The sequence below is a fragment of the Mugil cephalus genome, chromosome 16, assembly GCF_022458985.1.
Source record: "Mugil cephalus isolate CIBA_MC_2020 chromosome 16, CIBA_Mcephalus_1.1, whole genome shotgun sequence".
NCBI lineage: Eukaryota > Metazoa > Chordata > Actinopteri > Mugiliformes > Mugilidae > Mugil > Mugil cephalus.
In genome coordinates, this window is record NC_061785.1 from 2,872,579 (window position 1) to 2,895,887 (window position 23,309).

The 23,309-nt window shown below is 41.8% G+C and overlaps 2 protein-coding genes across 4 annotated transcripts; both read right to left on the reverse strand.

Moving 5' to 3' along the window:
- Positions 1 to 1,528: 1,528 nt before the first annotated feature.
- LOC125022362 (mucin-13-like) lies at positions 1,529 to 11,471 on the reverse strand. 3 transcript variants are annotated; one of them, XM_047608985.1, is made up of 14 exons: positions 9,735 to 11,471; positions 9,532 to 9,654; positions 9,119 to 9,228; positions 8,939 to 8,997; positions 8,668 to 8,831; positions 8,278 to 8,406; positions 8,148 to 8,190; positions 7,908 to 7,945; positions 5,988 to 6,075; positions 4,953 to 5,847; positions 4,564 to 4,692; positions 4,437 to 4,479; positions 2,696 to 2,960; positions 1,529 to 1,832 (listed from the first exon to the last, which is right to left on the reverse strand). In XM_047608985.1, the coding sequence occupies exons 1-10, from the start codon at positions 10,675 to 10,677 to the stop codon at positions 5,568 to 5,570; spliced, it is 1,977 nt and encodes a 658-aa protein (XP_047464941.1). In that variant the 5' UTR covers positions 10,678 to 11,471; the 3' UTR covers positions 1,529 to 1,832; positions 2,696 to 2,960; positions 4,437 to 4,479; positions 4,564 to 4,692; positions 4,953 to 5,567. The 3 variants fall into 3 exon arrangements, with proteins under 3 accessions (XP_047464941.1, XP_047464940.1, XP_047464943.1); XM_047608984.1 differs by having other exon boundaries at positions 1,529 to 2,960; XM_047608987.1 differs by lacking the exons at positions 1,529 to 1,832; positions 2,696 to 2,960 and adding an exon at positions 4,224 to 4,317.
- Positions 11,472 to 11,500: 29 nt separating this feature from the next.
- Positions 11,501 to 16,604, reverse strand: LOC125022788 (mucin-2-like). The gene is made up of 2 exons (XM_047609715.1): positions 16,470 to 16,604; positions 11,501 to 13,632 (listed from the first exon to the last, which is right to left on the reverse strand). Exons 1-2 carry the CDS (start codon positions 16,525 to 16,527, stop codon positions 11,501 to 11,503), a joined length of 2,190 nt encoding a protein of 729 aa, XP_047465671.1. The 5' UTR covers positions 16,528 to 16,604.
- Between the last annotated feature and the right edge of the window lie 6,705 nt (positions 16,605 to 23,309).

The following is a 23,309-nucleotide window of genomic DNA, read 5'->3' on the forward strand; positions in this document are numbered from 1 at the left end:
TGTTATCCCTATGTGTTACTGTTGTCACTTTGTGTACTGTATTTTCTGTTGACTGTTGTGTTTATCCTATTTAATGTCTTTCTGGTTACTGATTTTTATTGACTTGTGCTATTGTGAGATTAGAATTTCCCCAGTGGGGATCAATAAAGTCTTGTCTTGTCATATGTAAAATTGCAATTGAATTTGCTTTGCATGTTTTTTATAGACTTTTTTGTAATATACTGGTGTGACTTGTAAGCACAAAAAAACATTTTTGCTCTGATAGTATGTCATTCTTATTTCTGATATGGGACATAATGATAAGAACTATGTTATCTCATCCCATCTTCTACTACTGCTGATCCTCACTAGGGTCTGTATGAAGGGCCACATACAGGTGTTTTCATGCAGTGTAAGTTCTCCTCCTGTCGTCTTGCTGGACTTCTTCTCAATCCTCTGCCAGTTGCTCAGCATCCCTGGTCCAACATCTCATGGGACTTCATCACAGGTCTGGCTACCTCTGAAGGTAACACCACTGTCCTCTCTGTGGTGGACAGAATTTCCGAAGCCCCTTTCACATCGCTCAGTGTGAAAGAGTCAACCTGGGATTTTATTGGCTCAGCTCGGCTTCAATGTGAGTCAGCCATGTTGAACACACAAAGTCATTATTCAAGCTCATCAATTGAAAATATTGTACTTGAGGTGATAGGCATGTGTAGTTTTAAAGTTTTAACTCTACACTGGCTTCCTAATTTTGGCAAGAGTTCACAAGTAAAGTCATTTTCCATGTGCCCACATCAAAGTTCTAGTGGGAATCATTGTTTTTCACTCCTGCCTCTTATGTATCAACTCAAAAGTATCAGCTCTGCACCTGTAAGTGTGGGGATGTTAGATCACACACACAGACAGACAAGCTTTACACAGCTAAAACAACTTGGGGTCAAATTGACCCAGCACATTGAAAAATTATGATCAGGATGATTTTATGTTTAACCAGTTGTCCCCATCAAATTAGGAAAACTCATGAAATACAAAGGAAAAAAAAAAAAAAAAAAAGTCAACTGTTATTTTTTGAATGATGAACACTGAATTGGGTCAAATTGACCCCTAGGGTAATTGGAGGGTTAAATTCAGACACACTGGTTCCCTGCCCCAGACACCCTCTGATGGGAAATGGAAGTTTGCACAAATGTTGTGGATGGCCCCTTGCTAAGGGCCATTCAGTCCCTGTACCAAAGGAGCGACAGTTTGGTCCGTGTCGCTGGCTGTAAGTCAGACTTGTTCCCGGTAAGGGTTGGACGCTAGGGCTGCCCTTTGTCCCCAGTTCTGTTCATAATGCTTATTTATTTTGTATGAATTTATTTATTTATTTTTTTCTAAATGAAATACTCTAGGATATGTGTGGAAAATTTTAATATGTATTTCACTCATCAATTGAATTAATAATATAACATACGAAAATATACAATAATATAATTAGTAAGTTAGTAAGTTTGTATAAGTTATACAAAACCACATCAGTGGTTGTGACAATCCTCATTTGGTGGATTAAGATATTGTTAAATTTATCTGAAGAACAAATTTTCATACAAAAAAACAATTATTTGTAAATTAACAGATTCAAGTTTTAGTGCAAAATTAGTGGACAGTACCAAGATGGCATGAGATGGAAATCACATCCCACATTTCATTGAAGGTGGTCAGCAAAAGACAAGATCACTTTGAGTCTTTGAAAAGTTATCATTGTCTCGCGTGTAGTAAGGGTTGTTGTAGCCCCCGCTCTGATCATTGGGGTTGTTCTGGGACTCAGCCTGGGTGGATGTTTTTCTGCCACCATGGTTGTTGTTCAGCCACTGCAGTAGAAAACAACAGTTAATTGCAAGACAGAGCTTCATTAAGTATTACTTTCCTTTTATTTAAAATGCTATGGAAAGGCAACTGGACTGGAGTTGCTTGAAGAAACTTCATCCAGGTCTTTGGTTCTAAAGAAGTGGTGAGTAACTGGGGTTTAAATAAAAACATCTGTGGGTGTTACACTTTAGGTAAATTTCTGCAGAATTCCAATGTTTAATATCACAGCTATGAGGATGACACACAGATATATCTAGCACTGTCCCCAGATGACTATAGGTGTTACTGTTTAGAGCAGGTAAATTCGGATGAACCACAGTTTCCTTCAGTTGAATCAGGAGATAACAGAGATAATTGTTGTTGGTGCTAAAGTCAAAATACCTCAAATTGCTGTAGCTAAAAACTAGAGATGGGCGGATGAAGCCTTGTGAAGCTTCTGGGGCTTCTTCCTGATTGTACCAGAAAAAGCTTTGAAGCCTCAAAGACAGACCCTACCAGTGACATCTAGTGGTCAGCTGATATTATAGCAGCCACAAACTTCCAAATGATTCACACATCAGTCAAGTAACTCTTAAACATCTGTGTCAACATTTTGAAATGTCAATTAATTCATTACTTGAAACCTGATTTAGATATCAGGCGCAACCCACCTGAGGCTGCAGCCCAATATACACTACACACCCACTACACACTACTGTATGAACAAATGGATGGGTCAAACATTTCCCCATTGTGGGACGATTATGACTTCATTGAAAAATCCAGCTGCCTTTCTTTAGTGCAATTTGAATAAACCATGACCTGGACAACCGTGAACCTTCACAAACACATTTTCTTTACACAGAGACATTAAGTTCCTCCCTACAGGGAATAGGTTTTGCTGACTGTTGCTGGCAGCTGTCTCCAAGCTGGTGCTGCTCTTCCAGGAGTTGTTGACCTTTGCCCGTGGAAGTCTAATAACCCCATCCTGGGTATAAGCTGCCAGGCCATTGGCTGACCCCTTATCAAAGACTGATCCCTGGCTGTTGACTGAGTGGCCATTAATCAGTGTTGCCTTGGAAGCAGAGTTGTTGGCGTAGGGCTTTCCGAAGAATCCAGCAGAGTATGTCTTCAACTTTTTCTTTGACAGCCTAACAACATAATAGGAAAATACAGTAGTTAACATCCCTTGCTAGTTAAGGATGTGTATTAGTGAAACAGAAGGGGGAGGGAAGGAACAGGATGAGACAGAAGAGGTCAAGGACTTATGCTCTTTCCTAATGAGATAAGAGCGACACTTGTAGACCATGTTCCCAATCATGGGCCGAGGCTGATGACGGGACAACTGTTCATGAGACTCATTCTGTGTCTTCTGGATATAGCATATAATGGAACTGGAAGCAATTGAACCACCGCACGGCTTCATCTACATGGATGAAGCTGGCTTCAACCTAACAAATTTCAACATGTGTTTTTGAAATATCATTGGCCAGACAGCAACAGTTAATGTGCCAAGCCAAAGGGGTGGGAACATTACCATGAGTGCTGGTATCTCTGCCAATAGTGTGCTAACATATATTCCCATCATTGGGCCATAGAATACAGAGCGTCACCCTTTTAGAAACTCTCTGCAGGGGTCTCAACCCTGAACAAGTGAGGGGTCGGATTGGAGATGACTCGCCAAAGTACGTGATAGTCTGGGACAATGTCAGTTTCTATCTCTCCAATATCATCAGGTAATGGTTTGCGATGGAGTCCCCTCGCCCTACTCCCTATTCCTTATCCCCAATGAGGACTTTTTCTCAGGGTGGCGATAGAAAGTATATGATGACCCTTCTTGCTGGCATGGATGCAGTGTGAGATAACATCAAAGCAGACTCCTGCAGGACCTGGATAAGACACTCTAAAAGATTCTTTAAATACTGCATTACAAGAGAGGAATTTTTGTGATGTGAATGGGAATGTGGCCCAACAAACAGGAACATCAGGAAGACTGCACTGTAATTGTACACGGAATGTACAGTTTTCATGAATGAGATTGTCCTATGTTCACGTTTCTACTTTTGCTTTGATTTTGTTCTTTGTGCTATGCAGTCCTGTCTTTTCCTTTCTGTGTCGCAATGTCATGATCTGTCAACAAATTGCAGTGCAAACCGTATAAGCATAAATGTGAATCTTGTCTAGTCTCTTGCAATCAATCTCCCACATACACTGAGGTGTAACTTACAATAATTATCATCAAAACTTTAGGCATCGTTTACATCAGAACATCCCTCCAGAGTACACTGTTATATTGACAACATGACGAAGCGGTTTGACTGTCTGACTCGTACACAATGACACAAGGACTTGTCATGCTGATGGCATGACATGTACTGATGAAAACCAATTTACAAGTGAGATCATACAGACAGGTGAGTAATTGTGCTGTTTCTTTCAGTAGTGGTTAATCATGTGCTGCATACTTAAATTCATTGCACTTCAAAACCAGGATAACCAAATGGACAACTGAAAGACAAAGAAAATGTCTTCATCATTCAGATAAATGGATGGGTGGATGGATGGATGGATGGATGGATGGATGGATGGATGGATGGATGGATGGATGGATGGATGGATGCACTTACTCGATACACTCAGAGTTCACTGCTTTTTGTCCAGAGGGACAAGCTGCAAGAATAGAAAATTTTAAAAGTCATTTTGTTGTTTGGTCAAAGAAATATTGACACAAAATCTGAAATTAAATGTTCTCACCATGACAGGCTCTGGTACTGAAGTCAGTCGGAACGTACTCGTCCTTGCAGGTGCAGCTGAAATTCCCATTTGTTGAAAAGCATCTTGCGGTGGCTACATCACATGGGTTCCTCTCACACAGGTCTTCCTCTATAATGTTACAGTGAAGGGTGAGGATGGAATGGAGGGAGGGGGTGATAAGAATCGTTCCAAACAACTGACTAATCAGGATGCCATGAAATGAAGTGGGTCTGAATGTACAGTGTCATAGCAGTCTATCACTGAGATGATGTTACTGACTGACTGTGAATTTGTGCGTTGTGGGTAATTGAAATAACTTCCCTTATCAACACCAAGTAATACGAATAGTCTTCCTACATCTCAAACATACATTACTCCTCTATTCTTACCAGTCTCACAACGATGTGTTTTGATGTGGCTTCCGGAGCTACTGTTGTTGCCGTGACTTGTGGGGCAACAGTAGTTGTTGTGGCGTCAGGAGCGACCATAGTTGTTGTGGCGTCAGGAACGACTGTAGTTGTCGTGGCTTCAGAAGCAACTGGAGTTGTGGTGGTTTCTGGAGCAAAAGTAGTTGTTGTGGCTTCTGGAGCAACTGTTGGTGTTGTGACTTCTGGAACAATTGTTGTTGTGGTTTCTGGAGCAACAGTAGTTGTTGTGGCTTCTGGAACAATTGTTGTTGTGGCTTCAGGAGCAACAGTAGTTGTTGTGACTTGTGGAGTACCTGTTATTGTGGTTTCTGTAGCAATAGTAGTTGTTGTGACTTGTGGAGCAACAGTTGTTGATGTGGCGTCTGTAGCTACTGATGTTGTTGTGGCTTCTGGAGAAGCAGTAGTTGTTGTGACTTATGGCGTAATAGTTGTTGTGGCTTCTGTAGCTACTTTATTTAATTCTGATTTAAAAGTCCAGCTGCCTTTCTTTAGCATGATTTGAATAACCCATGATCTGGATGATTGTGAACCTTCACAGTCACATTTTATTTACACACAGGCAGAAAGAATACCCACTTAGTCCCTTCCCACAGGGAACAGGTTTTGCTGACTGTTGCTTTCACTCATCTCCAAGCTGGTGCTGCTGTTCCAGGTGTTGTTGGCCTTTGCCCGTGGAAGTCTAACAACCCCATCCTTGGTATAAGCTGCCAAGCCACTGGCTACCCCCTTATCAAAGACTGATCCATGGCTGCTGACTGAGTGGCCATTGATCAATGGTGCCTTGGGAGCAGACTGGTTGACGAAGAGTTTTCCGAAGAATCCAGTAGTGTTTGTCTTTAACCATTTCTTGGACAACCTAACAACGGTAAAGGAAAATAAGGTAGTTAAGATGCCTTGCTAGGTAAAGGTGTGAATTAGTGAAATGGAAACATGGCAAAGGATTGACAGACATGTGAGAAAGTGGGAAAGAGACATGTGGGAAGGTGAAAAACTTACTTGTGAGTGACTAACGGTAGAAGAAAGAAGGACATGAGCAGCAGCGCGCCGAGCACAGAGCCGACAATCACCAGTCTAAGCTTCCATGCTAACAAACAACAATGTAGAAGAAGTCAGTATCACAGCACACAGCAACGTGGCCCAATGTGGAGTTTAGATTTTTTCTCAATCGCTTTGGTACATTTCTCAGATCAGAATTGAAATTTTCAAAACTACCTGTTCAGTCTTCACATGTGTCACTTGTATACATCGAAAAAGCAGTTTCTGATTTCTCTGAACGACTTGCTTTTCATTCTGTGCAAATGATTGTGTACAATTCCCTGCTGTTTTTTACATAATCAGTTGCTAATGTCATTTCATTGGGTGAGAGGCGGGGTAAACCCTGGACAGGTCAGCAGTCTACTGCAGGGCTACCACAGAGACAAACAAGTTGCAAATGCTTTGGTACATCCATGCAAATGATCATGTACAATTCTCTGCTGTTACCCTCATTATCAGTTGCTTATGTCACGTCATGGGGTACACCCTGGACAGGTTACTGCAGGGCTAACACAGAGACAAATAACCTTTCACACTCATACCAAGGTCACCTAGGGGTCATCTATTAGCCTAATGAGCATGTCTTTGGAGGTGGAAGGAAACCAGAGAAAACCCCACACAGACACAGGGAGAACATGCAAACTCCTCCCATAAAGGCCAGGACCTTATCGCTGGGAGGCATCAGTGCTAACTTCAGCCGCTGTGCCACTCTTTGCATAAGTCTTTACATGCAAAATGGTTGAACATGTTGTCATATATTAAGCACATTTCTATACATTGTCATTAGACTTTTTGTTCTAAATCTGTCCTTAATTTGTAAATTGCTCCCAGGTGATCTTGACTCTTTTACATTTTGACACTCTCTGCAGGGATCTTTTCCCTGAACAAGAGAGGGGTCAGTTTGGAGATGACTTGCCAAAGTATGTGGTAGTTTGGGACAATGTCGGGGGATGCAGATGAAAAGTATCACAGCAGAATCCTGCAGAGGCTGGATAAGACACTCTAAAAGACTCTTTAAATGTTGCATTGCAAGAGAAGATATTTGTTGTGATGTGGATGAGAATGTGTGGCCTAACAGGACCGTCAGGAGGTGTAAGAAGACTGTTCTCTAATTCCTACAACACAGCATGTACGGTTTGCCTTAAGGAGATTGTCTTATGTTCACATTTCTACTTTTGCTTTGTTTTTGTTCTTTGTGCTATGCACACCTGTCTTTTCCTTTCTGTGTCATAATTACATGATCTGTCAACAAATTACAGTGCGAACCGTAAAAGCATAAATGTGAATCTTGTTTAGTCTCTTGCAATCAATCTCCCACATACACTGAGGTGTAACCTACAATAATTGTCAAACTTGAGCCATAGTTTACATCAGAACATCCCTCCAGAGTACACAGTTATATTGACATCATGACTAAGCTATTTCACTGTCTGACTCGTACACAATGACACAAGGACGTGTCATCATGATGGCACAACATGTTCACTGACACAGATATTTACTCATGAGAGATGAACTAAGGATTTTGAGCAAGAGACTTTGCTTTTGCATGTAATCCATAGCATTTTGCTATTTGTACAAATTGTATTGAGAAATGCACTTAGTGTTTTGCAAATGGTGAGGATGACTCGAGAAATGTACCAAAGTGACTGAGAGAAACTGTAATGCCTTGTTTTATAACGATGAAGTTCATATTGCCTAAATAGTGTTGTATATAAGTGGTATGGTACAGGTTGTTTTATAGCATATGACTCCAATGCACAATCCTTTGGACAACATTTACAGATGAAAACCTATAATATGTACAAGTGAGATCATATAGACAGGTGACTAATTGTGCTGTTTCTTTCATGAGTGGTTAATGATGTGCTGCATACTCACATTCATTGCAGTTAAAACCAGAATAACCAAATGGACAACTGAAAGACAAAGAAAATTACTTTAGATTACTTTACTAGATCACTATTGAGATAGATAGATAGATAGATAGATAGATAGATAGATAGATAGATAGATAGATAGATAGATAGATAGATAGATAGATAGATAGATAGATAGATAGATAGATAGATAGATAGATAGATAGATAGATAGATAGATAGATAGATAGATAGAACTTACTCGATACACACAAAATTCTCTGCTTTTTTTCCACTCGGGCAAGCTGCAAAAATACAGAATTTATAAAAGTCAGCTTGTTGTTTGGTCAAAGAAATGTTAACACTCTTCAGACATTTCAAAATCTTCTCACCGTGACAGATTCTGGTACTGAAGTCAGTTGGAATGTAGTCAGCTGTACAGGTGCAATTGAAATCTCCATCTTCTGACGAGCATTTTGCTGTGACTGTATCACATGGCTTCCTCTCACACAGGTCTTCCTCTATAATTTTACGAGAGGAGGGGGATAACACTCATTCCAAACAACTGACTAATCAAGGTGCCTAATAAAATTGTAAAATAAACACATACTGCAATGGCTGTTTTTAAACTACAGCAGCCCCAAAACTACATCATAAGCTTTTCTCTGCAATACAAAACTGCAGGTAGGTAGGTAGGTAGGTAGGTAGGTAGGTAGGTAGGTGGACAGATAGATAGATGCCACTGAAGTAATAGCTGGACTAAATCCAGGTAATTAACTCACCAGCAAAAATTGCCCCTGCCACTGAACAGTTGGTGCAATTGGAGGTGGCCTTCTCCACCTCTGCTACAACTTCCGATGTTGTCATGTTGGAGATTGCTGAGTAGATGATCTCTACAGATGCATTGGTGCCAACCAACATCCTAAATAGACTGTTGTCAGCTGACCTGTAGGGACAGAAATCACTCTTAATGATGGTAATTATTAAGTGCAGGAGGATCTGAGTGAACTGGTTCAAGATAGATGGATGGTTAATAATATACTCAAAACTTACCACATTTCCAGCACTATAGATCGAACGTAAGTAGGATTAGAGCTCAATTTATGGTCCAGCTGTGTTTCGGAAAAAAGAAATGTAATTTTGTTTAAGTCATCACCTGACAACACAGGCATATGATTTCATACCAAAGTGTCAGTATAACTAAAAGATAGACAGAGAAAATATATTTTTCACCTCTTGGGAAATACGGTCTGCAGTCCTTTTGAACACTGGTGATGCCTTGTCTGACATACTGTTTTCATATGGTATGTAAGGCAGGTGTATGTGTCCAGGGAAAACTTTGGCTAAAACAAAAAGACACTCAATGTTAGTATCAGAAACTATTAGAAACTCCACATTTAATATGAAAAATGGGGGCTGCGACATTATTTACATGACATCAATTCAGAAAAAGAAAACACATTAGATTAAAATTAGCTTAGCATTTAGACTGGGAAAAGGAGAATGTGTAGCTAGCCTAAAACCTGCCAAGAGCTTCAGGAAGTTAGGAAGAAAAGTTTCCTGCCCTGGTATTACACTGTTACTTAGTTATGTAATTTCCTCATGCAGCACAGACCTCATAGTGGTAGTACCAAACAAATTCTTACCCTTCTCACAACGATGTGTATTGTTGTTGTAGTTATCACCAGCCAGACACAAACATACAAAGCCCTGATTGGCTCGAGCCTCACACGTGCTTCCTTTTCCACAAGGGTTTGAATCACAGGGATCTGGAAAAGAAAAGAAGCATCATGAGAAAACTGGTGTTGTTGTTGAAGAAGCTGTGACCTGAATGTTGTTGGAAAAGTACCTGGGACTGCTGTTGTTGGAGTTGTCACTGTTGTCATTGGAGTCACTGTTGTGGTTGTCACTTCTGGGGCCACGGTTGTTGAGGTTGACGCATCCGGGACAACTGTGGTTGTTGTCCCTTCTGGAATCACTGTAGTTGTTTTCGATTCCGGGACATCTGTTGTTGTCGTCACTTCTGGGGCCACTGTTGTTGCTGTCGCTTCTGGGGCAACTGTTGTTGTAGTTATCCAATCAGGAGCAACTGTTGTCGTTGTCGCTTCTGGAGCCACTGTGGGTTTTGTCGTTGCTAGGGCCTCTGTTGTCGCTGCTGGGGGATCTGTTGTTGTTGCTTCTGCTGTTGTTGCTTCGGGGGCCACTGTTGTTGTGGGTGTTCCTTTTGTGGTCGCAGTGGATGTTGTTGCTACTGGGGCAACTGTTATTGATGTCACTTCTGGAGTCACTATTGTTGTTGTCGATGCTGGGGTCACTGTAGTTGTTGTGGCTTCTGGGGTTAATGTTGTTTTTGTGGCTTCTGGGGCAATTGTTGTTGATGTCACCTCAGCAGCAACTGTGGTCGTTGTTGTTTCTGTTTCTACTGTTGTTGTTGTTGTGGCTACTGGGGCCACTGCTGTTGCTGTTGTCGCTGCTTCTGTGGCCACTGTTGTTGCTGTCGTTCCTGGGGCCACTGTGGTTGTTGTCGCTACTGGGGCCACTGTAGTTATCGTGGCTTCTGGGGCCACTGTTGTTGTTGTCGCTCCTGGGGCTGCTGTTATTGCTGTTGCTCCTTGGGCAACTGTTGTTATTGTGGCTTCGGTTGCCACTGTTGTTGTTGTCGCTACTGTTGCCACTGCTGTTGCTGTTGTTGCTATTTCTGTTGCTTTTGTTGTTGTTATTGCTTCTGGGGCCACTGTTGTTGTCGTTATCAAGTCAGGAGCAACTGCTGTTGTTGCCGCTTCTGGGACCATTGTGGTTGTTGTCACTTCCGCAGTTATTGGTGAGGTTGTCCCTAATGGGGCAACTGTTGTTGCTGTTGCTTCTGGAATCACTTTTGTTGTTGTCGCTTCTGGAGTCACTGTGGTTGTTGTCGTTACTGGGGCTACTGTTGTTGCTACTGGGGCATCTGTTGTTGTTGTTGCTACTGGGGTTTCTGCTGTTGTTGCTTCGGGGGCCACTGTTGTTGTGGGTGTTCCGTCTGTGGTCGCAGTGGATGTTGTCACTGCTGGGGCAACTGTTGTTGATGTCACTTCTGGAGTCACTATTGTTGTTGTCGATACTGGGGTCACTGTAATTGTTGTGGCTTCTGGGGTGACTGTTGTTGTTGTGGCTTCTGGGGCAATTGTTGTTGATGTCAGTTCAGCGGCAACTGTGGTCGTTGTTGTTTCTGTTCCTACTGTTGTTGTTGTGGCTACTGGGATTTCTGCTGTTGTTGCTTCGGGGGCCACTGTTGTTGTGGGTGTTCTGTCTGTGGTCGCAGTAGATGTTGTCACTACTGGGGCAACTGTTGTTGATGTCACTTCTGGAGTCACTATTGTTGTTGTCGATACTGGGGTCACTGTAGTTGTTGTGGCTTCTGGGGTGACTGTTGTTGTTGTGGCTACTGGGGCAACTGTTGTTGATGCCACTTCAGCGGCAACTGTGGTCGTTGTTGTTTCTGTTCCTACTGTTGTTGTTGTGGCTACTGGGGCCACTGCTGTTGCTGTTGTCTCTGCTTCTGTGGCCACTGTTGTTGCTGTCGTTCCTGGGGCCAATGTGGTTGTTTTTGTCGTCTTGGGGTCTTTGGGTGGCCCACTATTGTTGGTTATCCGATTGGGCTTCTGGGGCCACTGTTATTGTTGTCGCTCCTGGGGCAACTGTTGTTGCTGTTGCTCCTTGGGCAACTGTTGTTATTGTGCCTTCTGTTGCCACTGTTGTTGTTGTCGCTACTGGTGCCACTGCTGTTGCTGTTGTTGCTATTTCTGTTTCTTTTGTTGTTGTTATTGCTTCTGTGGGCACTGTTGTTGTGGTTATCAAGTCAGGAGCAACTGTTGTTGTTGCCGCTTCTGGGACCATTGTGGTTGTTGTCACTTCTGCAGTTATTGGTGAGGTTGTCCCTAATGGGGCAACTGTTGTTGGTGTTGCCTCTGGAATCACTTTTGTTGTTGTCGATTCCGGGGCCATTGCTGTTGTTGTCACTTCTGGAATAACTGTTGTTGTTGTCGCTTCTGGAGTCACTGTGGTTGTTGTCGTTACTGGGGCCACTGTTGTTGCTACTGGGGCATCTGTTGTTGTTGTTGCTACTGGGGTTTCTGCTGTTGTTGCTTCGGGGGTCACTGTTGTTGTGGGTGTTCCGTCTGTGGTCGCAGTGGATGTTGTCACTGCTGAGGCAACTGTTGTTGATGTCACTTCTGGAGTCACTATTGTTGTTGTCGATACTGGGGTCACTGTAGTTGTTGTGGCTTCTGGGGTGACTGTTGTTGTTGTGGCTTCTGGGGTTAATGTTGTTTTTGTGGCTTCTGGGGCAATTGTTGTTGATGTCAGTTCAGCGGCAACTGTGGTCGTTGTTGTTTCTGTTCCTACTGTTGTTGTTGTGGCTACTGGGGCCACTGCTGTTGCTGTTGTCGCTGCTTCTGTGGCCACTGTTGTTGCTGTCATTCCTGGGGCCACTGTGATTGTTGTCGCTACTGTTTGTACTGTTGTTGTTGTTGCTACTGGGGCTGTTGTAGTTGATGTTGTTGTCGTTAAGGGGGAAACTGTTGTCGCTTCAGGGTCCACTGTCGTTGTGGTTGTCTTTTCTGTGGTTGCTGCGGTTGTTGTTGTTTCTTGAGTCACTATTGTTGTTGTTGCTACTGGGACCACTGTAGTTGTTGAGGCTTCTGGGGCCACTGTTGTTGTTGTCGCTTTTTGAGTCACTGTTGTTTTTGTTGTTGCTTCAGGGTCCACTGTCATTGTGGTCATCACTTCTGTGGCTGTTGTGGTTTTTGTTGCTTCTTGAGTCACTGTTGCTGTTGTCGCTGCTTCTGGGGTCACTGTAGTTGTTGTTGCTCCTGGGATCTTTGTGGTTGTTGTCCCTTCAGGGTCCACTGTTGTTGTTGTTGTTTGTTGAGTTACTGCTGTTATTGTCACTTCTGGGGCCACTGCTGTTGCTGTTGTCGCTACTTCTGGGACTACTGTTGTTGTGGCTTCTGGGTCCTCTGTTGTTGTTGTTGTCGCTCCTGGGGCCAATGTGGTTGTTGTCGCTACTGGGGCACCAGTTGTCGCTTCAGGGTCCACTGTCATTGTGTTTGTCACTTCTTGGGCTGCTGTGGTTGTTGTTGTTACTGGGGCCACTGTTGTCACTACTGGGGCATCTGTTGTTGTTGTTGTGGCTTCTGGGTCCACTGGTGGTATTTCTGTGGTTTCTGGGTTCACTGGTGGTATTTCTGTTTCTTCTGGGTTCACTGGTGGTGTTTCTGTGTCTTCTGGGTTCACTGGTGGTGTTTCTGTTTCTTCTGGGTTCACTGGTGGTGTTTCTGTGTCTTCTGGGTTCACTGGTGGTGTTTCTGTGTCTTCTGGGTTCACTGGTGGTATTTCTGTTTCTTCTGGGTTCACTGGGGGTATTTCTGTGTCTTCTGGGTTCACTGGGGGTATTTCTGTGTCTTCTGGGTTCACTGGTGGTTTTTCTGTGTCTTCTGGGTTCACTGGTGGTGTTTCTGTGTCTTCTGGATTCACTGGTGGTGTTTCTGTGTCTTCTGGGTTCACTGGTGGTGTTTCTGTGTCTTCTGGGTTCACTAGTGATGTTTCTGTTTCTTCTGGCTTCACTGGTGGTGTTTCTGTTTCTTCTGTGTTACCTGGTGGTATTTGTGTGGCTTCTGGGTTCATTGGTGGTATTTGTGAGGCTTCTGGGTTCATTGGTGGTATTTGTGAGGCTTCTGGGTCCACTCCTGTTGACCCTTCTGGAGCTGCTGTTGTTGAGAAACACAAAATTATAATACATTTTAATTGTGTGTGTGTATATATATACAATTAAAATGTATTTTATCATAATTTTGGGGATGTATCATAATTTTGGTTGGTATTCTTATTTTACAGCATTTTTTCCACACCTTCCTAAAACCTTTTCACACTACTGTAACCTAGTGTAATAATAAATGATAAGCTGTAATGAAAGAGTCAAACCTCAGATGACGTAACGGCAACTTAAAGTGATAAAGTGAAATGATTTTATGGGTTTATAGACTGTCCCCAGTCCTTGCCTAGACATGAAGAAAAGAAGTTGACCAACGGTTCTTTCATGTGTTTCATTTATTTTCATTTTATTTTATTTTACATCTATGTATGATGTAACGAATGAATTGGCTTAGCTAGGAGACAGTGTGTCTATTAATTGTATGTGATCAACATGCTGCAATTAAAAAGAAAGCTGTCTAGGGTCAAGGAAAGCATCCTGGCTGGATGATGAGTTAAGAAATTACATTTAAAAAGGGACCGATTGATCTATGAATTCACAGGATATTGAATGCAATATAGACTCAGATAATATTTTCTTCTGTAGTGTTAATAGCAATTGCCATTAACAGAACAATTCAACCGTAATATTACACAAAAGGATAAGCTCTTCAGTGCCAGAAATTTCTCTGCCAACTTCAATAACATCAAGGAATATCTAAATCTACAGTCCCCTCCAAAAGTATTAGAACAGCAAGGCAACTTCCCTTGTTTTTGTTGTTCAGTAAAGACATTTGGGTTTTACGATCAAAAGATGAGATTGAACGTTCAGAATGTCAGCTTTTATTTCCTCGTATATACATACAGATGTGTTAAACAACTATATCACCGTTTGTATTACACCACAGCATTTTTAGGTGAGCAGTGGAGTAATGGAACAAATAACCTTAAAGTAAATAACATTTGATATTTGGTGGCATAACCCTTGCTTGCAATGACTGCTTCAAGCCTGTGACCCATCGACATCACCAGACTGTTGCATTCTTCATTTGTGATACTATTCCAGGCTTTTACCGCAGCTTCTTTTAGTTTCTTGTTTGTTTCGGGGTATTTCTCCCTTCAGTTTCCTCTTCAGGTTCTTCGTGATGTCACTTACTGATGTTTTGGAGTTTTCTTTACAGCTCTCACAATGTTTCTATCAACTACTGTCGCTTTCCTTGGCCAACCTATTCGACATCTGTTGCTCAGTACAGCAGTAGTTTCTTTCTTATTCAAGACATTCCAAATTGTTGCCCTTGCTATGCCTTGCTAAGTTTGTTGAAGAGATTACACATGCTCTTGAGAAAAGACAGTATGCTGTTGGAAAATGTATTGGTATAAAGAAAGCTTTTGATACAATCAATCATGGTCTATTAATAATAATAAAAAATAGAAAGATATGGTATCAGAGACATTGTGTTGAATTGTATAATAAGTATTTAAAGAACAGACAGCAGTTTGTGAAGATGGGTAATGTTTGTTCAGCATGCTTGAACATTGTCTGTGGAGTCCCCCAGGGGTCAGTGTTGGGCCCTAAGTTAATTATTTTGTAGTGTTTGGAGCTGGTGCTGTTTGCTGATGACACGAATATCTTTTTTCTGGACACAATTTAAAAGAGCTTCTTAAAGATGTTACTAATGTAATGAACAAAATGAAATTATGGTTTGACAGGAATAAGTTATTATTAAAATTAAATTCAAATCAATCTGGATGAGAAATGACTACAAGCTTCTTTTTTATCTGCTATCTGCTAGCTCTTTTAAACACCAGTGTTGTGCTCATTTAACCCTCATTACTTTCAATTTTTCTAAGACTTTTTATCAGTGGGGTTCCAGCTGACCCCAACGATCCCAGCAATTTAAACCTCCAAAAAAATGATCATAGTTGAAAGTTTATGTGTCAGGTACTTTATGTTTGATTGTTGACTATCTAAATAGCTCTTTGAATAAAACAAGCCCCCACCCCACATATTCATTCAAATATTTGGATAAAATGATTGAAGAGATATCTTTAATAGGATATAACATTTGGTATAAAAAATTCTTATCACAGCTCTTATCAAGAATCATCATGTATTCTGTTGGGGCCACAGTCTGTGTCAGTGTTTCCATAAATTAGGAAAAGTCACATTGCACAGTCACATCCACTCCTAACAGCGCAGGACATCCACCTACTACAGCTCTGCAGCTGAAGTATGGAAAACACTGGCCTCATCACCTTCTACAAATGTACTGTTCAAAGCATCATCACCTACAGTTTCACCTCATGGTTTGATGGTTGAAGCAAAAAGGGAAAAAAACAGCTGAAGACAGACAGAAAAATTCATCTGTACTCCACTTCCCTGCTTGTTGGAATTATACAAGCGGAGCTGTATCCATAAAGCCATGTCCATTGATAAAGACTTATATCATCCCTCCCACCACATCTTTTCCCTACTGCCCTCAGGGAGATGTTATGCAAACATCAGCTGTAGCACTTTCAAGAAACAGAAAAGCGTCTTTTCTCAGGTGATGAATGGACTGTCTCCCCTCCGTAAACATACACCTTCATTCACCCCTCTCTGACAGTTAAACCACAGATGAGAAACATTATTTCATGAAGCAAAACAAATCATATCTTTAGAGACATTAAAGATTGAATGGGGTCAAATTGACTCCGTAATAGTAGATAATAGTAGAGTTAACAATGTTAAAAGCCAATGCCAACTGGAATAATCTCAGTTTACATGATGAGGACGTTTTTGATTGTCTGCTCCTATTATCACCATAATTAAAAACTTTGCATGTGTAGGATTTAATAAAATCAGGAGACTTACCAATAAAAATTGCAAGAGCTATCCAAAAGACAGAGCAGAATCTGAAGTTTTGGGCCATTTTTATTAATGGGAAGCACAAAACTTCAGTAAAATAAAATCAGACACTGAGAGCTATGAGTGGATGAAGCTTCAGTGCTGAACAACCTTGAAGGATTCAAGAGTTCAGGTGTCTATGACTGGTAGGTTTAATCATTAGCCATTACGTATTTATATCCTGACCAGTCATCAGAGGGCACAGCACTAAACATCCTCTGATGACCTTAAAGCCATTTGGACGTGCGTCTGTGTTTGAATAACAAAAAATCATATCCGGAGTTATGGCTTACTGTAAATCATACAAGTCATTTTATAACTATGCCTGGGCAGGATAGTTTCACAATATTTACCATGTTTATTACTCATAATTTGTGCACAAAATATATAGTTATTCAACACAAAACAAATGAAATGATCATGCACCAATCGACCACAACATTATGACCACTGACAGGAAAATTGAATAACTTTGACCATCTTGTGACAATTCAGTGTTCTGCTGGGAAACTTTTGGACCTGGAATTCATTCATGTGGATGTTACTTGGACATGTAGCCCCCACCTAGACCAGACCAGGTACCCCAGATCGCATAGCAAACAGCTGGGTTTACATGGAACCATATATTCCAATTACGATCAGTTTATAAACCCAAACCGAATGAAAATGCTCCATATAAATACCTCAATCGGAATAAAAAGACTGAATGTAATTTTATTTGGCTGATCTAAAGTCATGTAAATGGTGAATCGGAATGAAGTCAGGCTCCGTTCTAACTGCGCATGCTCTGTTTTGATTGCTCAGCAACTTTTCTCACGCACGCCACACGATTTATAAGTGACCGAAGAGGTGAACAATGAAAAGATGGAACAGAGATTACATGGCTTGGCAGCTTGGTTTTATGGATTTATTACAATTCCACAAAATATATCCCTACTTTTTTCAAGTGTCATCTACTCGCAGGCGAACCAACTCAACCACAGATGTGTCCTCACACCACTACGCAGAAATCCGTGCCTATTGAGTCCAATGCAATCACTAACAAAAAGAAAATCTATATTCACTTTGTTTGAAGTGTTAATGACAACTAGAGATGGAACAACAGGTCACAGGAGGACATAAGCAGGGTGCAAAAGAATAAAATATAAAGTTATAAAGAGCTGAAAAATGAAGTGAACTACAACTGTGAACTGGACAATTGGAAATATGAGTGTTTCAGTTTTACTGCTTTCAGACAATCACCTGGTCTCACCTGGTCACCATCCATGGAATTGTATAATAATATAATTAGCTGATCTTAATCAGAGTTGCATAACCAACTTACGGTCAACTGAAGTCTTTTGCAACTTCACTGTCGTGCCTGTCAGTGGACATAAAACAGAATGACCAACATGACCTTAAGATAAAAACTCATAACTGTAGTTCAGGGTTATGAAAAATGCAACTCAACACAATAAAACTCCAAAACAGATTAATACTTAGGATAAAGTGTCAATTTTAGTTTGGAAATTCTGGTGGGGTCATGCCATAATGCAATGCAGAAATATCATAATCAATACTGTCACAACAAAAACAGAGTAGCAAGTGAAAGAGGAGACCACAGCACCTGACAACATACAAGTGATAACACAATTGTGCCTGAGCAAATTGTGAGCATGAGTTGTCCTCATGCAGCTCAAGTGGTAGAGTCCTACATCGCACTAGTCAGGTAGAAGCTTCATCATGCAATGAATAAATGAAAAGTGAATTAACTATGTAACGTTCATTGACTGGTTACGTGACGTACATCAGCCGAGCTGGCTGACCTGTGCAGTGCCCGTCCTTTGCTTCAAATCGAAAACGAGAAGCACTCGCAGCAGTTCACCAGTCCACAACACCGCAGGCCAGGGTCATCTCAGCTATGCCCCACCTAGCAGAAACAGTATAAACGTATATTCACACACAGATACACTACAAAAGTGTTTATGGAGGGAATCTCCTGAGTCTTTTGGAGAAAGAGCTCCGCTGTCTGTCTATCGTCTGGTGGACAGGGTGGTCAGGATTATCCATGACTGTTAATAGTTTGTTAAGTGTCCTCCTCTCCACCACCACCTCAAAAGTTTCCTGTGTGGAGTTAATGACAGAGCCAGAGCCTTCCTGATCAGTTTATTCAGTGTGTTGCTGTTCCCCCGCAGACCACAGCAGAGAAAAGGATTCTGGCCACAACAAACTGGTAGAAGATCTCCAGCATCTTACTGCACACGTTGAAGGATCTCAGCTTCCTCAGGAAGTAGAGTCTCTGCAGGCCTTCTTGTACACAGCTGTATTGTTGGTCTTCCAGTTCAGTCTGCTGTTGATGGTCACTCCCAGGTATTTGCACTCCTCCACCACATCCATATCCCTACCAAGGATGCTGAGGGGCTGAGGATCTGTTCACTTCCTTCTGAAGTCAGTCACCATCTCTTTGGCCTTGTCCACGTTAAGCAGTGGTTGATTCCTTCCAGCCCATCGCACAAATCTGTCCACCAGTCCTTTATACTCCTCCTCGTCCCGTCCACCACTTATACACCCCACAACTGCAGAGTCATCAGAAAAACATGGTGATGTTCTTGAATGAGCAGAAGCTGACTTCATTGTCCAAAGCAGCTGTGTTGGCTGACGAATTTGTGCTAACTCGCAAAAATGGGGGTAAGCACCCCATCAAACAGGAGAACTCAGTGAGAACTGATCTGGGATGCCCTCCTTTTGACAAGGTTAAGGGACTACTGTCACCACTTTTTGAAGCTTGTGACTGCTTCTGTTGTCACTAGAAGGGCCATGTGATCCCTGACTGCCTTTCTCTTAAGTGTAAGCAACAAAATGCACCTAGCATACAACAACCAAAAGGCAGGGGCCTGCTGAAGAGTGTGTCACTATTAAACATTAAAGGTTCTTTTTTTTCCTCTAACAGGAGATCCAAAAGATCAACAGTCAGTTATGATACTAAAAGTATCTAAAACTATCTAAAAGTTCTACCAGTCCGTTGTAATGTTTGAGAGGGCATCCTAACCTTATCATCCACCTCATCCTGTCACTCAGGTGCTATTGTTTATGGTGTTAGAATGGTTTTTGTATCTGCACCTTTGCATAATGTCCATGTCCAAACTCCCCTGGTCAATGGGTGTTTCCAGGTTGCTGTACTCCCGGCCGTGCCCATCAAATGTGTGGATTTCATCCTCGACAATGACCTAGCTGGGGGTGAGGTTCTGCTGGTCCTGGATGTCCTGGATCACCCTGGTTTAAACACCACGTCTAACGCAGCACAGATGCTTTCTGACATATTTCCTGCATGTGTGGTTACACGAGCCCAGTCAAACAAATTTGCATCATCTTCCTCATGTTGTGTCAAATAGGAGACCTTTGTCAAAGAAAGCCCCTGGCAGTTGTTCAATTCAGCCTGGTGGAGTCTTTTCTTTGGAGTCTCGAAGAAATTGTCAGGTGTCTGCATTCAGAGCTTCAGAGTGATCCTTATTGCCAGGAACAAAGGAGAGCAACACTACAGTGCACACATAGTACACCACAATCCTACTCTGAAGTGTAAATGCATTTGTTCTCAGCTTTTATACTTTTGGGACTTCTTAGGTCACACCTTCTGTCCATCTCCTACATTTGGAGCATATACCACCCCTTCAATTACACCATTAGAAATTGTCATTGTCACTGTTGTTGAGGCTTGTGACCTTGTGAGCTTGGTGATCTCATTTGGTGATCTCATCTTTTGTGCCACCCGCCGAGTCTTCGTGACTTTGGGAGCAAATTGCTCATTCTTTTGCACCACTGGGATTTTTCCAACTACCTTTTATTTATTTTTTTGTAAGGTTCATCCCAACTTACATTACACCAATAGCTTCAGAATTTCCCTAGTTTCCCATTTTAGTAAAGTCATTCTTGCCCATTTTACACTTATTTTCGAATCCACTTCTAAGCTTTTTTTTTTTTTTTTAAAAAAAATAAAAATAAAATAAAGTTTACTACAAACAAACTGTGAATGTTACCAAGTTCAATAAGTGCTACTACCCTCTACATATTATATGCCCTTACACACGTTTGTTTCTCTGGGCTGGCGCGGTGTTTGTGCTGCTGACCTTTTCTTTGTTGGCTCATCTTTGTGGCTCTTTGAGTAAGTTTTCTTTTGGTGTCTCGTAATTATGTATTGGTTCGCATTGATACTGTCTCAGTATAGTCTGATGTCGTTGTTATTATCAGGAGGCAGAATCAGAGACGGCACCTTTAAAATCAAAATCAAAAAAAGAAACGGTTCGGCAAAAATATTTACAGGTTGGGCAGATAACAGAGAAACCAAAAACCCAATAGCAGTTAGCAACAGGACGAGCTTCAGGATGCGCTTACACCAGCAACTAGCAGCCCACATAGCCACTAGGCCAGAACACTCTACCAAGTGAGCAAAGCTCCCTCTAAATACCCCTTAGCCCCTCCCCCGGGCAAACCAATAACAAATTACAGGGGTATTAACACAACTCAACCAACTGTGGGCAAAAATCCACACTTTAACAATACATTCTAACATCAGCAACATGGCACAAAAATACTTCCATATTGTGATTCCTTTATTCCCCCAAAACACAACAAATCAATAAAATATACGAATAAAACACAATGGTGTAGTCCATGATCGCATGACCATCAGAAGGAAGCCACGAAGTGTTATTCACAGCGTCGCCAGGAAGTGCCTCGGTTTGGTCCGAGACCCAGAGGCAAATACACGTGACGGCAGCAGGTGAGCATGAGCGTGTGTGTGTGATGCGTAGGCGCCAAGTGTGCACCCTCAGATAGTGATAGAGAAACCAAAGCGTTGTGAAACACTTAATCAGTCTGAAGCAACTGTGTTGAAGTGGTTCAGTGTTTCGAACCATTTGATACAATTAAGTGTAGCGACATCTGCTGGATAAAAGTATGCATGGCATTCACAGGAAACGGCACAAAGGGTCGTAAAACAGTGAGGCCACAATAAATGATCTACAGTATGTGCATTTTGAAATGCTTGATTTATATTCTTTCAATTAAATAATGTTATGCTTGTGTGGTTGTGTCTCCATAAGTTTTATATATATGCTTTTGGGTGAGTGATAGGGGAAAAAAAATAAATACAAAATAGCAAAACTGAAATACTTTTGCAACTAGGGACTGTGGTGACAATAGTTGTATGAAATGCTTGTTTCTCTGTATGTGTGCTTAGTATGTATGTAGGTAGTCGGTCAATATGTGCTAATGTAAGTATGCAAGTTAATCTAATGTTATACTACTCTTACCTGAAACCTCACTCTCCCTCGTTGTAAATGGATGACGTATGCAAAACTGTCCTCTCAAAAACCTACGACATTTTGAGGAAATGTGGATATTTATATACATTGTGAGATTGAAAACCCCGCACCAAATTCACTACGTACGATGGTTTTAATTTGAAAGCTCGACGCTGTGTCGAGCGTCTGCGTCGAGCGTAACATCTCTACCCTCGGACCTACAGCAGGAAGAACAGAGTCCAGGCAATAAACTAACAGTTTGTGGGTAAACAGGACCACAGAACCACAACATGGTCCAGCATGCACAATGAATGCGCGGAGCGCGTCCCGACACCGACACTCTCCGGCGGTGCGAGAGAGAGCGCTGGTCGGGGAATGACGCTGCGTTTAAAGACGCTCCGTCACAAGTGCGTTCAACAGCATCCAACCCACAAGCAACTGGACATGCAACTTCACCCTGACATTGCTGCCAGAATTCTGGACTACCTCACAGGACGGCCGCAGTATGGTGGATGGCTGCACATCTGAGGTCCTGACAAGAAACACGGGTGCCCCAAGGAACTGTACTGGCCCCATAATTCTTCACCCTCTACACCTCCGACAACCTCTGCGCGACGAACTGTGGCTGATGGGCAGTTCATTCACCCAGTGGATCATCCCACCCCGAAGCAGAACTGAACGCTTCAGATGCTACTTTGTGCCCACTGCCATCAGACTATACAACAGCACACAGCTCTGACCTCACTGAGCCCATATGTAGCATACTTACATAGCCACTTTATACACGCTGTTGTCCCTATGTGTTACTGTTGTCACTTTGTGTACTGTATTTTCTGTTGACTGTTGTGTTTATCCTATTTAATGTCTTTCTGGTCATTGATTTTTATTGACTTGTGCTGTTGTGAGATTCGAATTTCCCCAGTGGGGATCAATAAAGTCTTGTCTTGTCATATGTAAAATTGTAATTGAATTTGCTTTGCATGTTTTTTATAGACTTTTTTGTAATATACTGGTGTGACTTGTAAGCACATGGGACTTCATCACAGGTCTGGCTACCTCTGAAGGTAACACCACTGTCCTCTCTGTGGTAGACAGAATTTCCGAAGCCCCTTTCACATCGCTCAATGTGAAAGAGTCAACCTGGGATTTTATTGGCTCGGCTCGACTTCAATGTGAGTCAGCCATGTTGAACACACAAAGTCATTATTCAAGCTCATCAATTGAAAATATTGGACTTGAGATGATAATTTTAGAGGGGAGGCATGTGTAGTTTTAAAGTTTTAACTCTCCATTGGCTTCCTAATTTTGGCAAGAGTTCACAAGTAAAGTCATTTTCCATGTGCCCACATCAGGAGACTTATCAAAGTTCTAGTGGTAGTTCTAGTGGGTCTTAATGACCAAACAGGTTTAATCAAAGGCCGACAATCTACAAATAATGTTAGAAGGCTCCTTAACCTGATCAGAATGTCTCAGCCTAGAAACACAGAAGCCATTGTTTTATCACTAGATGCTGAGAAAGCCTTTGATA

What these genes read in the sequence shown, in the direction of transcription:
- LOC125022788 (XM_047609715.1), bottom strand. Translation starts at nt 16,527, where the DNA reads ATGGCCCAAAACTTCAGATTCTGCTCTGTCTTTTGGATAGCTCTTGCA. An exon ending in AGCTCTTGCAATTTTTATTG is followed by an intron (nt 13,633 to 16,469) that starts GTAAGTCTCCTG and finishes TCTCAACAACAG; the next exon opens with CAGCTCCAGAAGGGTCAACA.
- LOC125022362 (XM_047608985.1), bottom strand. Translation starts at nt 10,677, where the DNA reads ATGGTCCCAGAAGCGGCAACAACAGCAGTTGCTCCTGACTTGATAACG. An exon ending in TACACATCGTTGTGAGAAGG is followed by an intron (nt 9,229 to 9,531) that starts GTAAGAATTTGT and finishes TTTTTGTTTTAG; the next exon opens with CCAAAGTTTTCCCTGGACAC. An exon ending in TCTATAGTGCTGGAAATGTG is followed by an intron (nt 8,832 to 8,938) that starts GTAAGTTTTGAG and finishes CTGTCCCTACAG; the next exon opens with GTCAGCTGACAACAGTCTAT.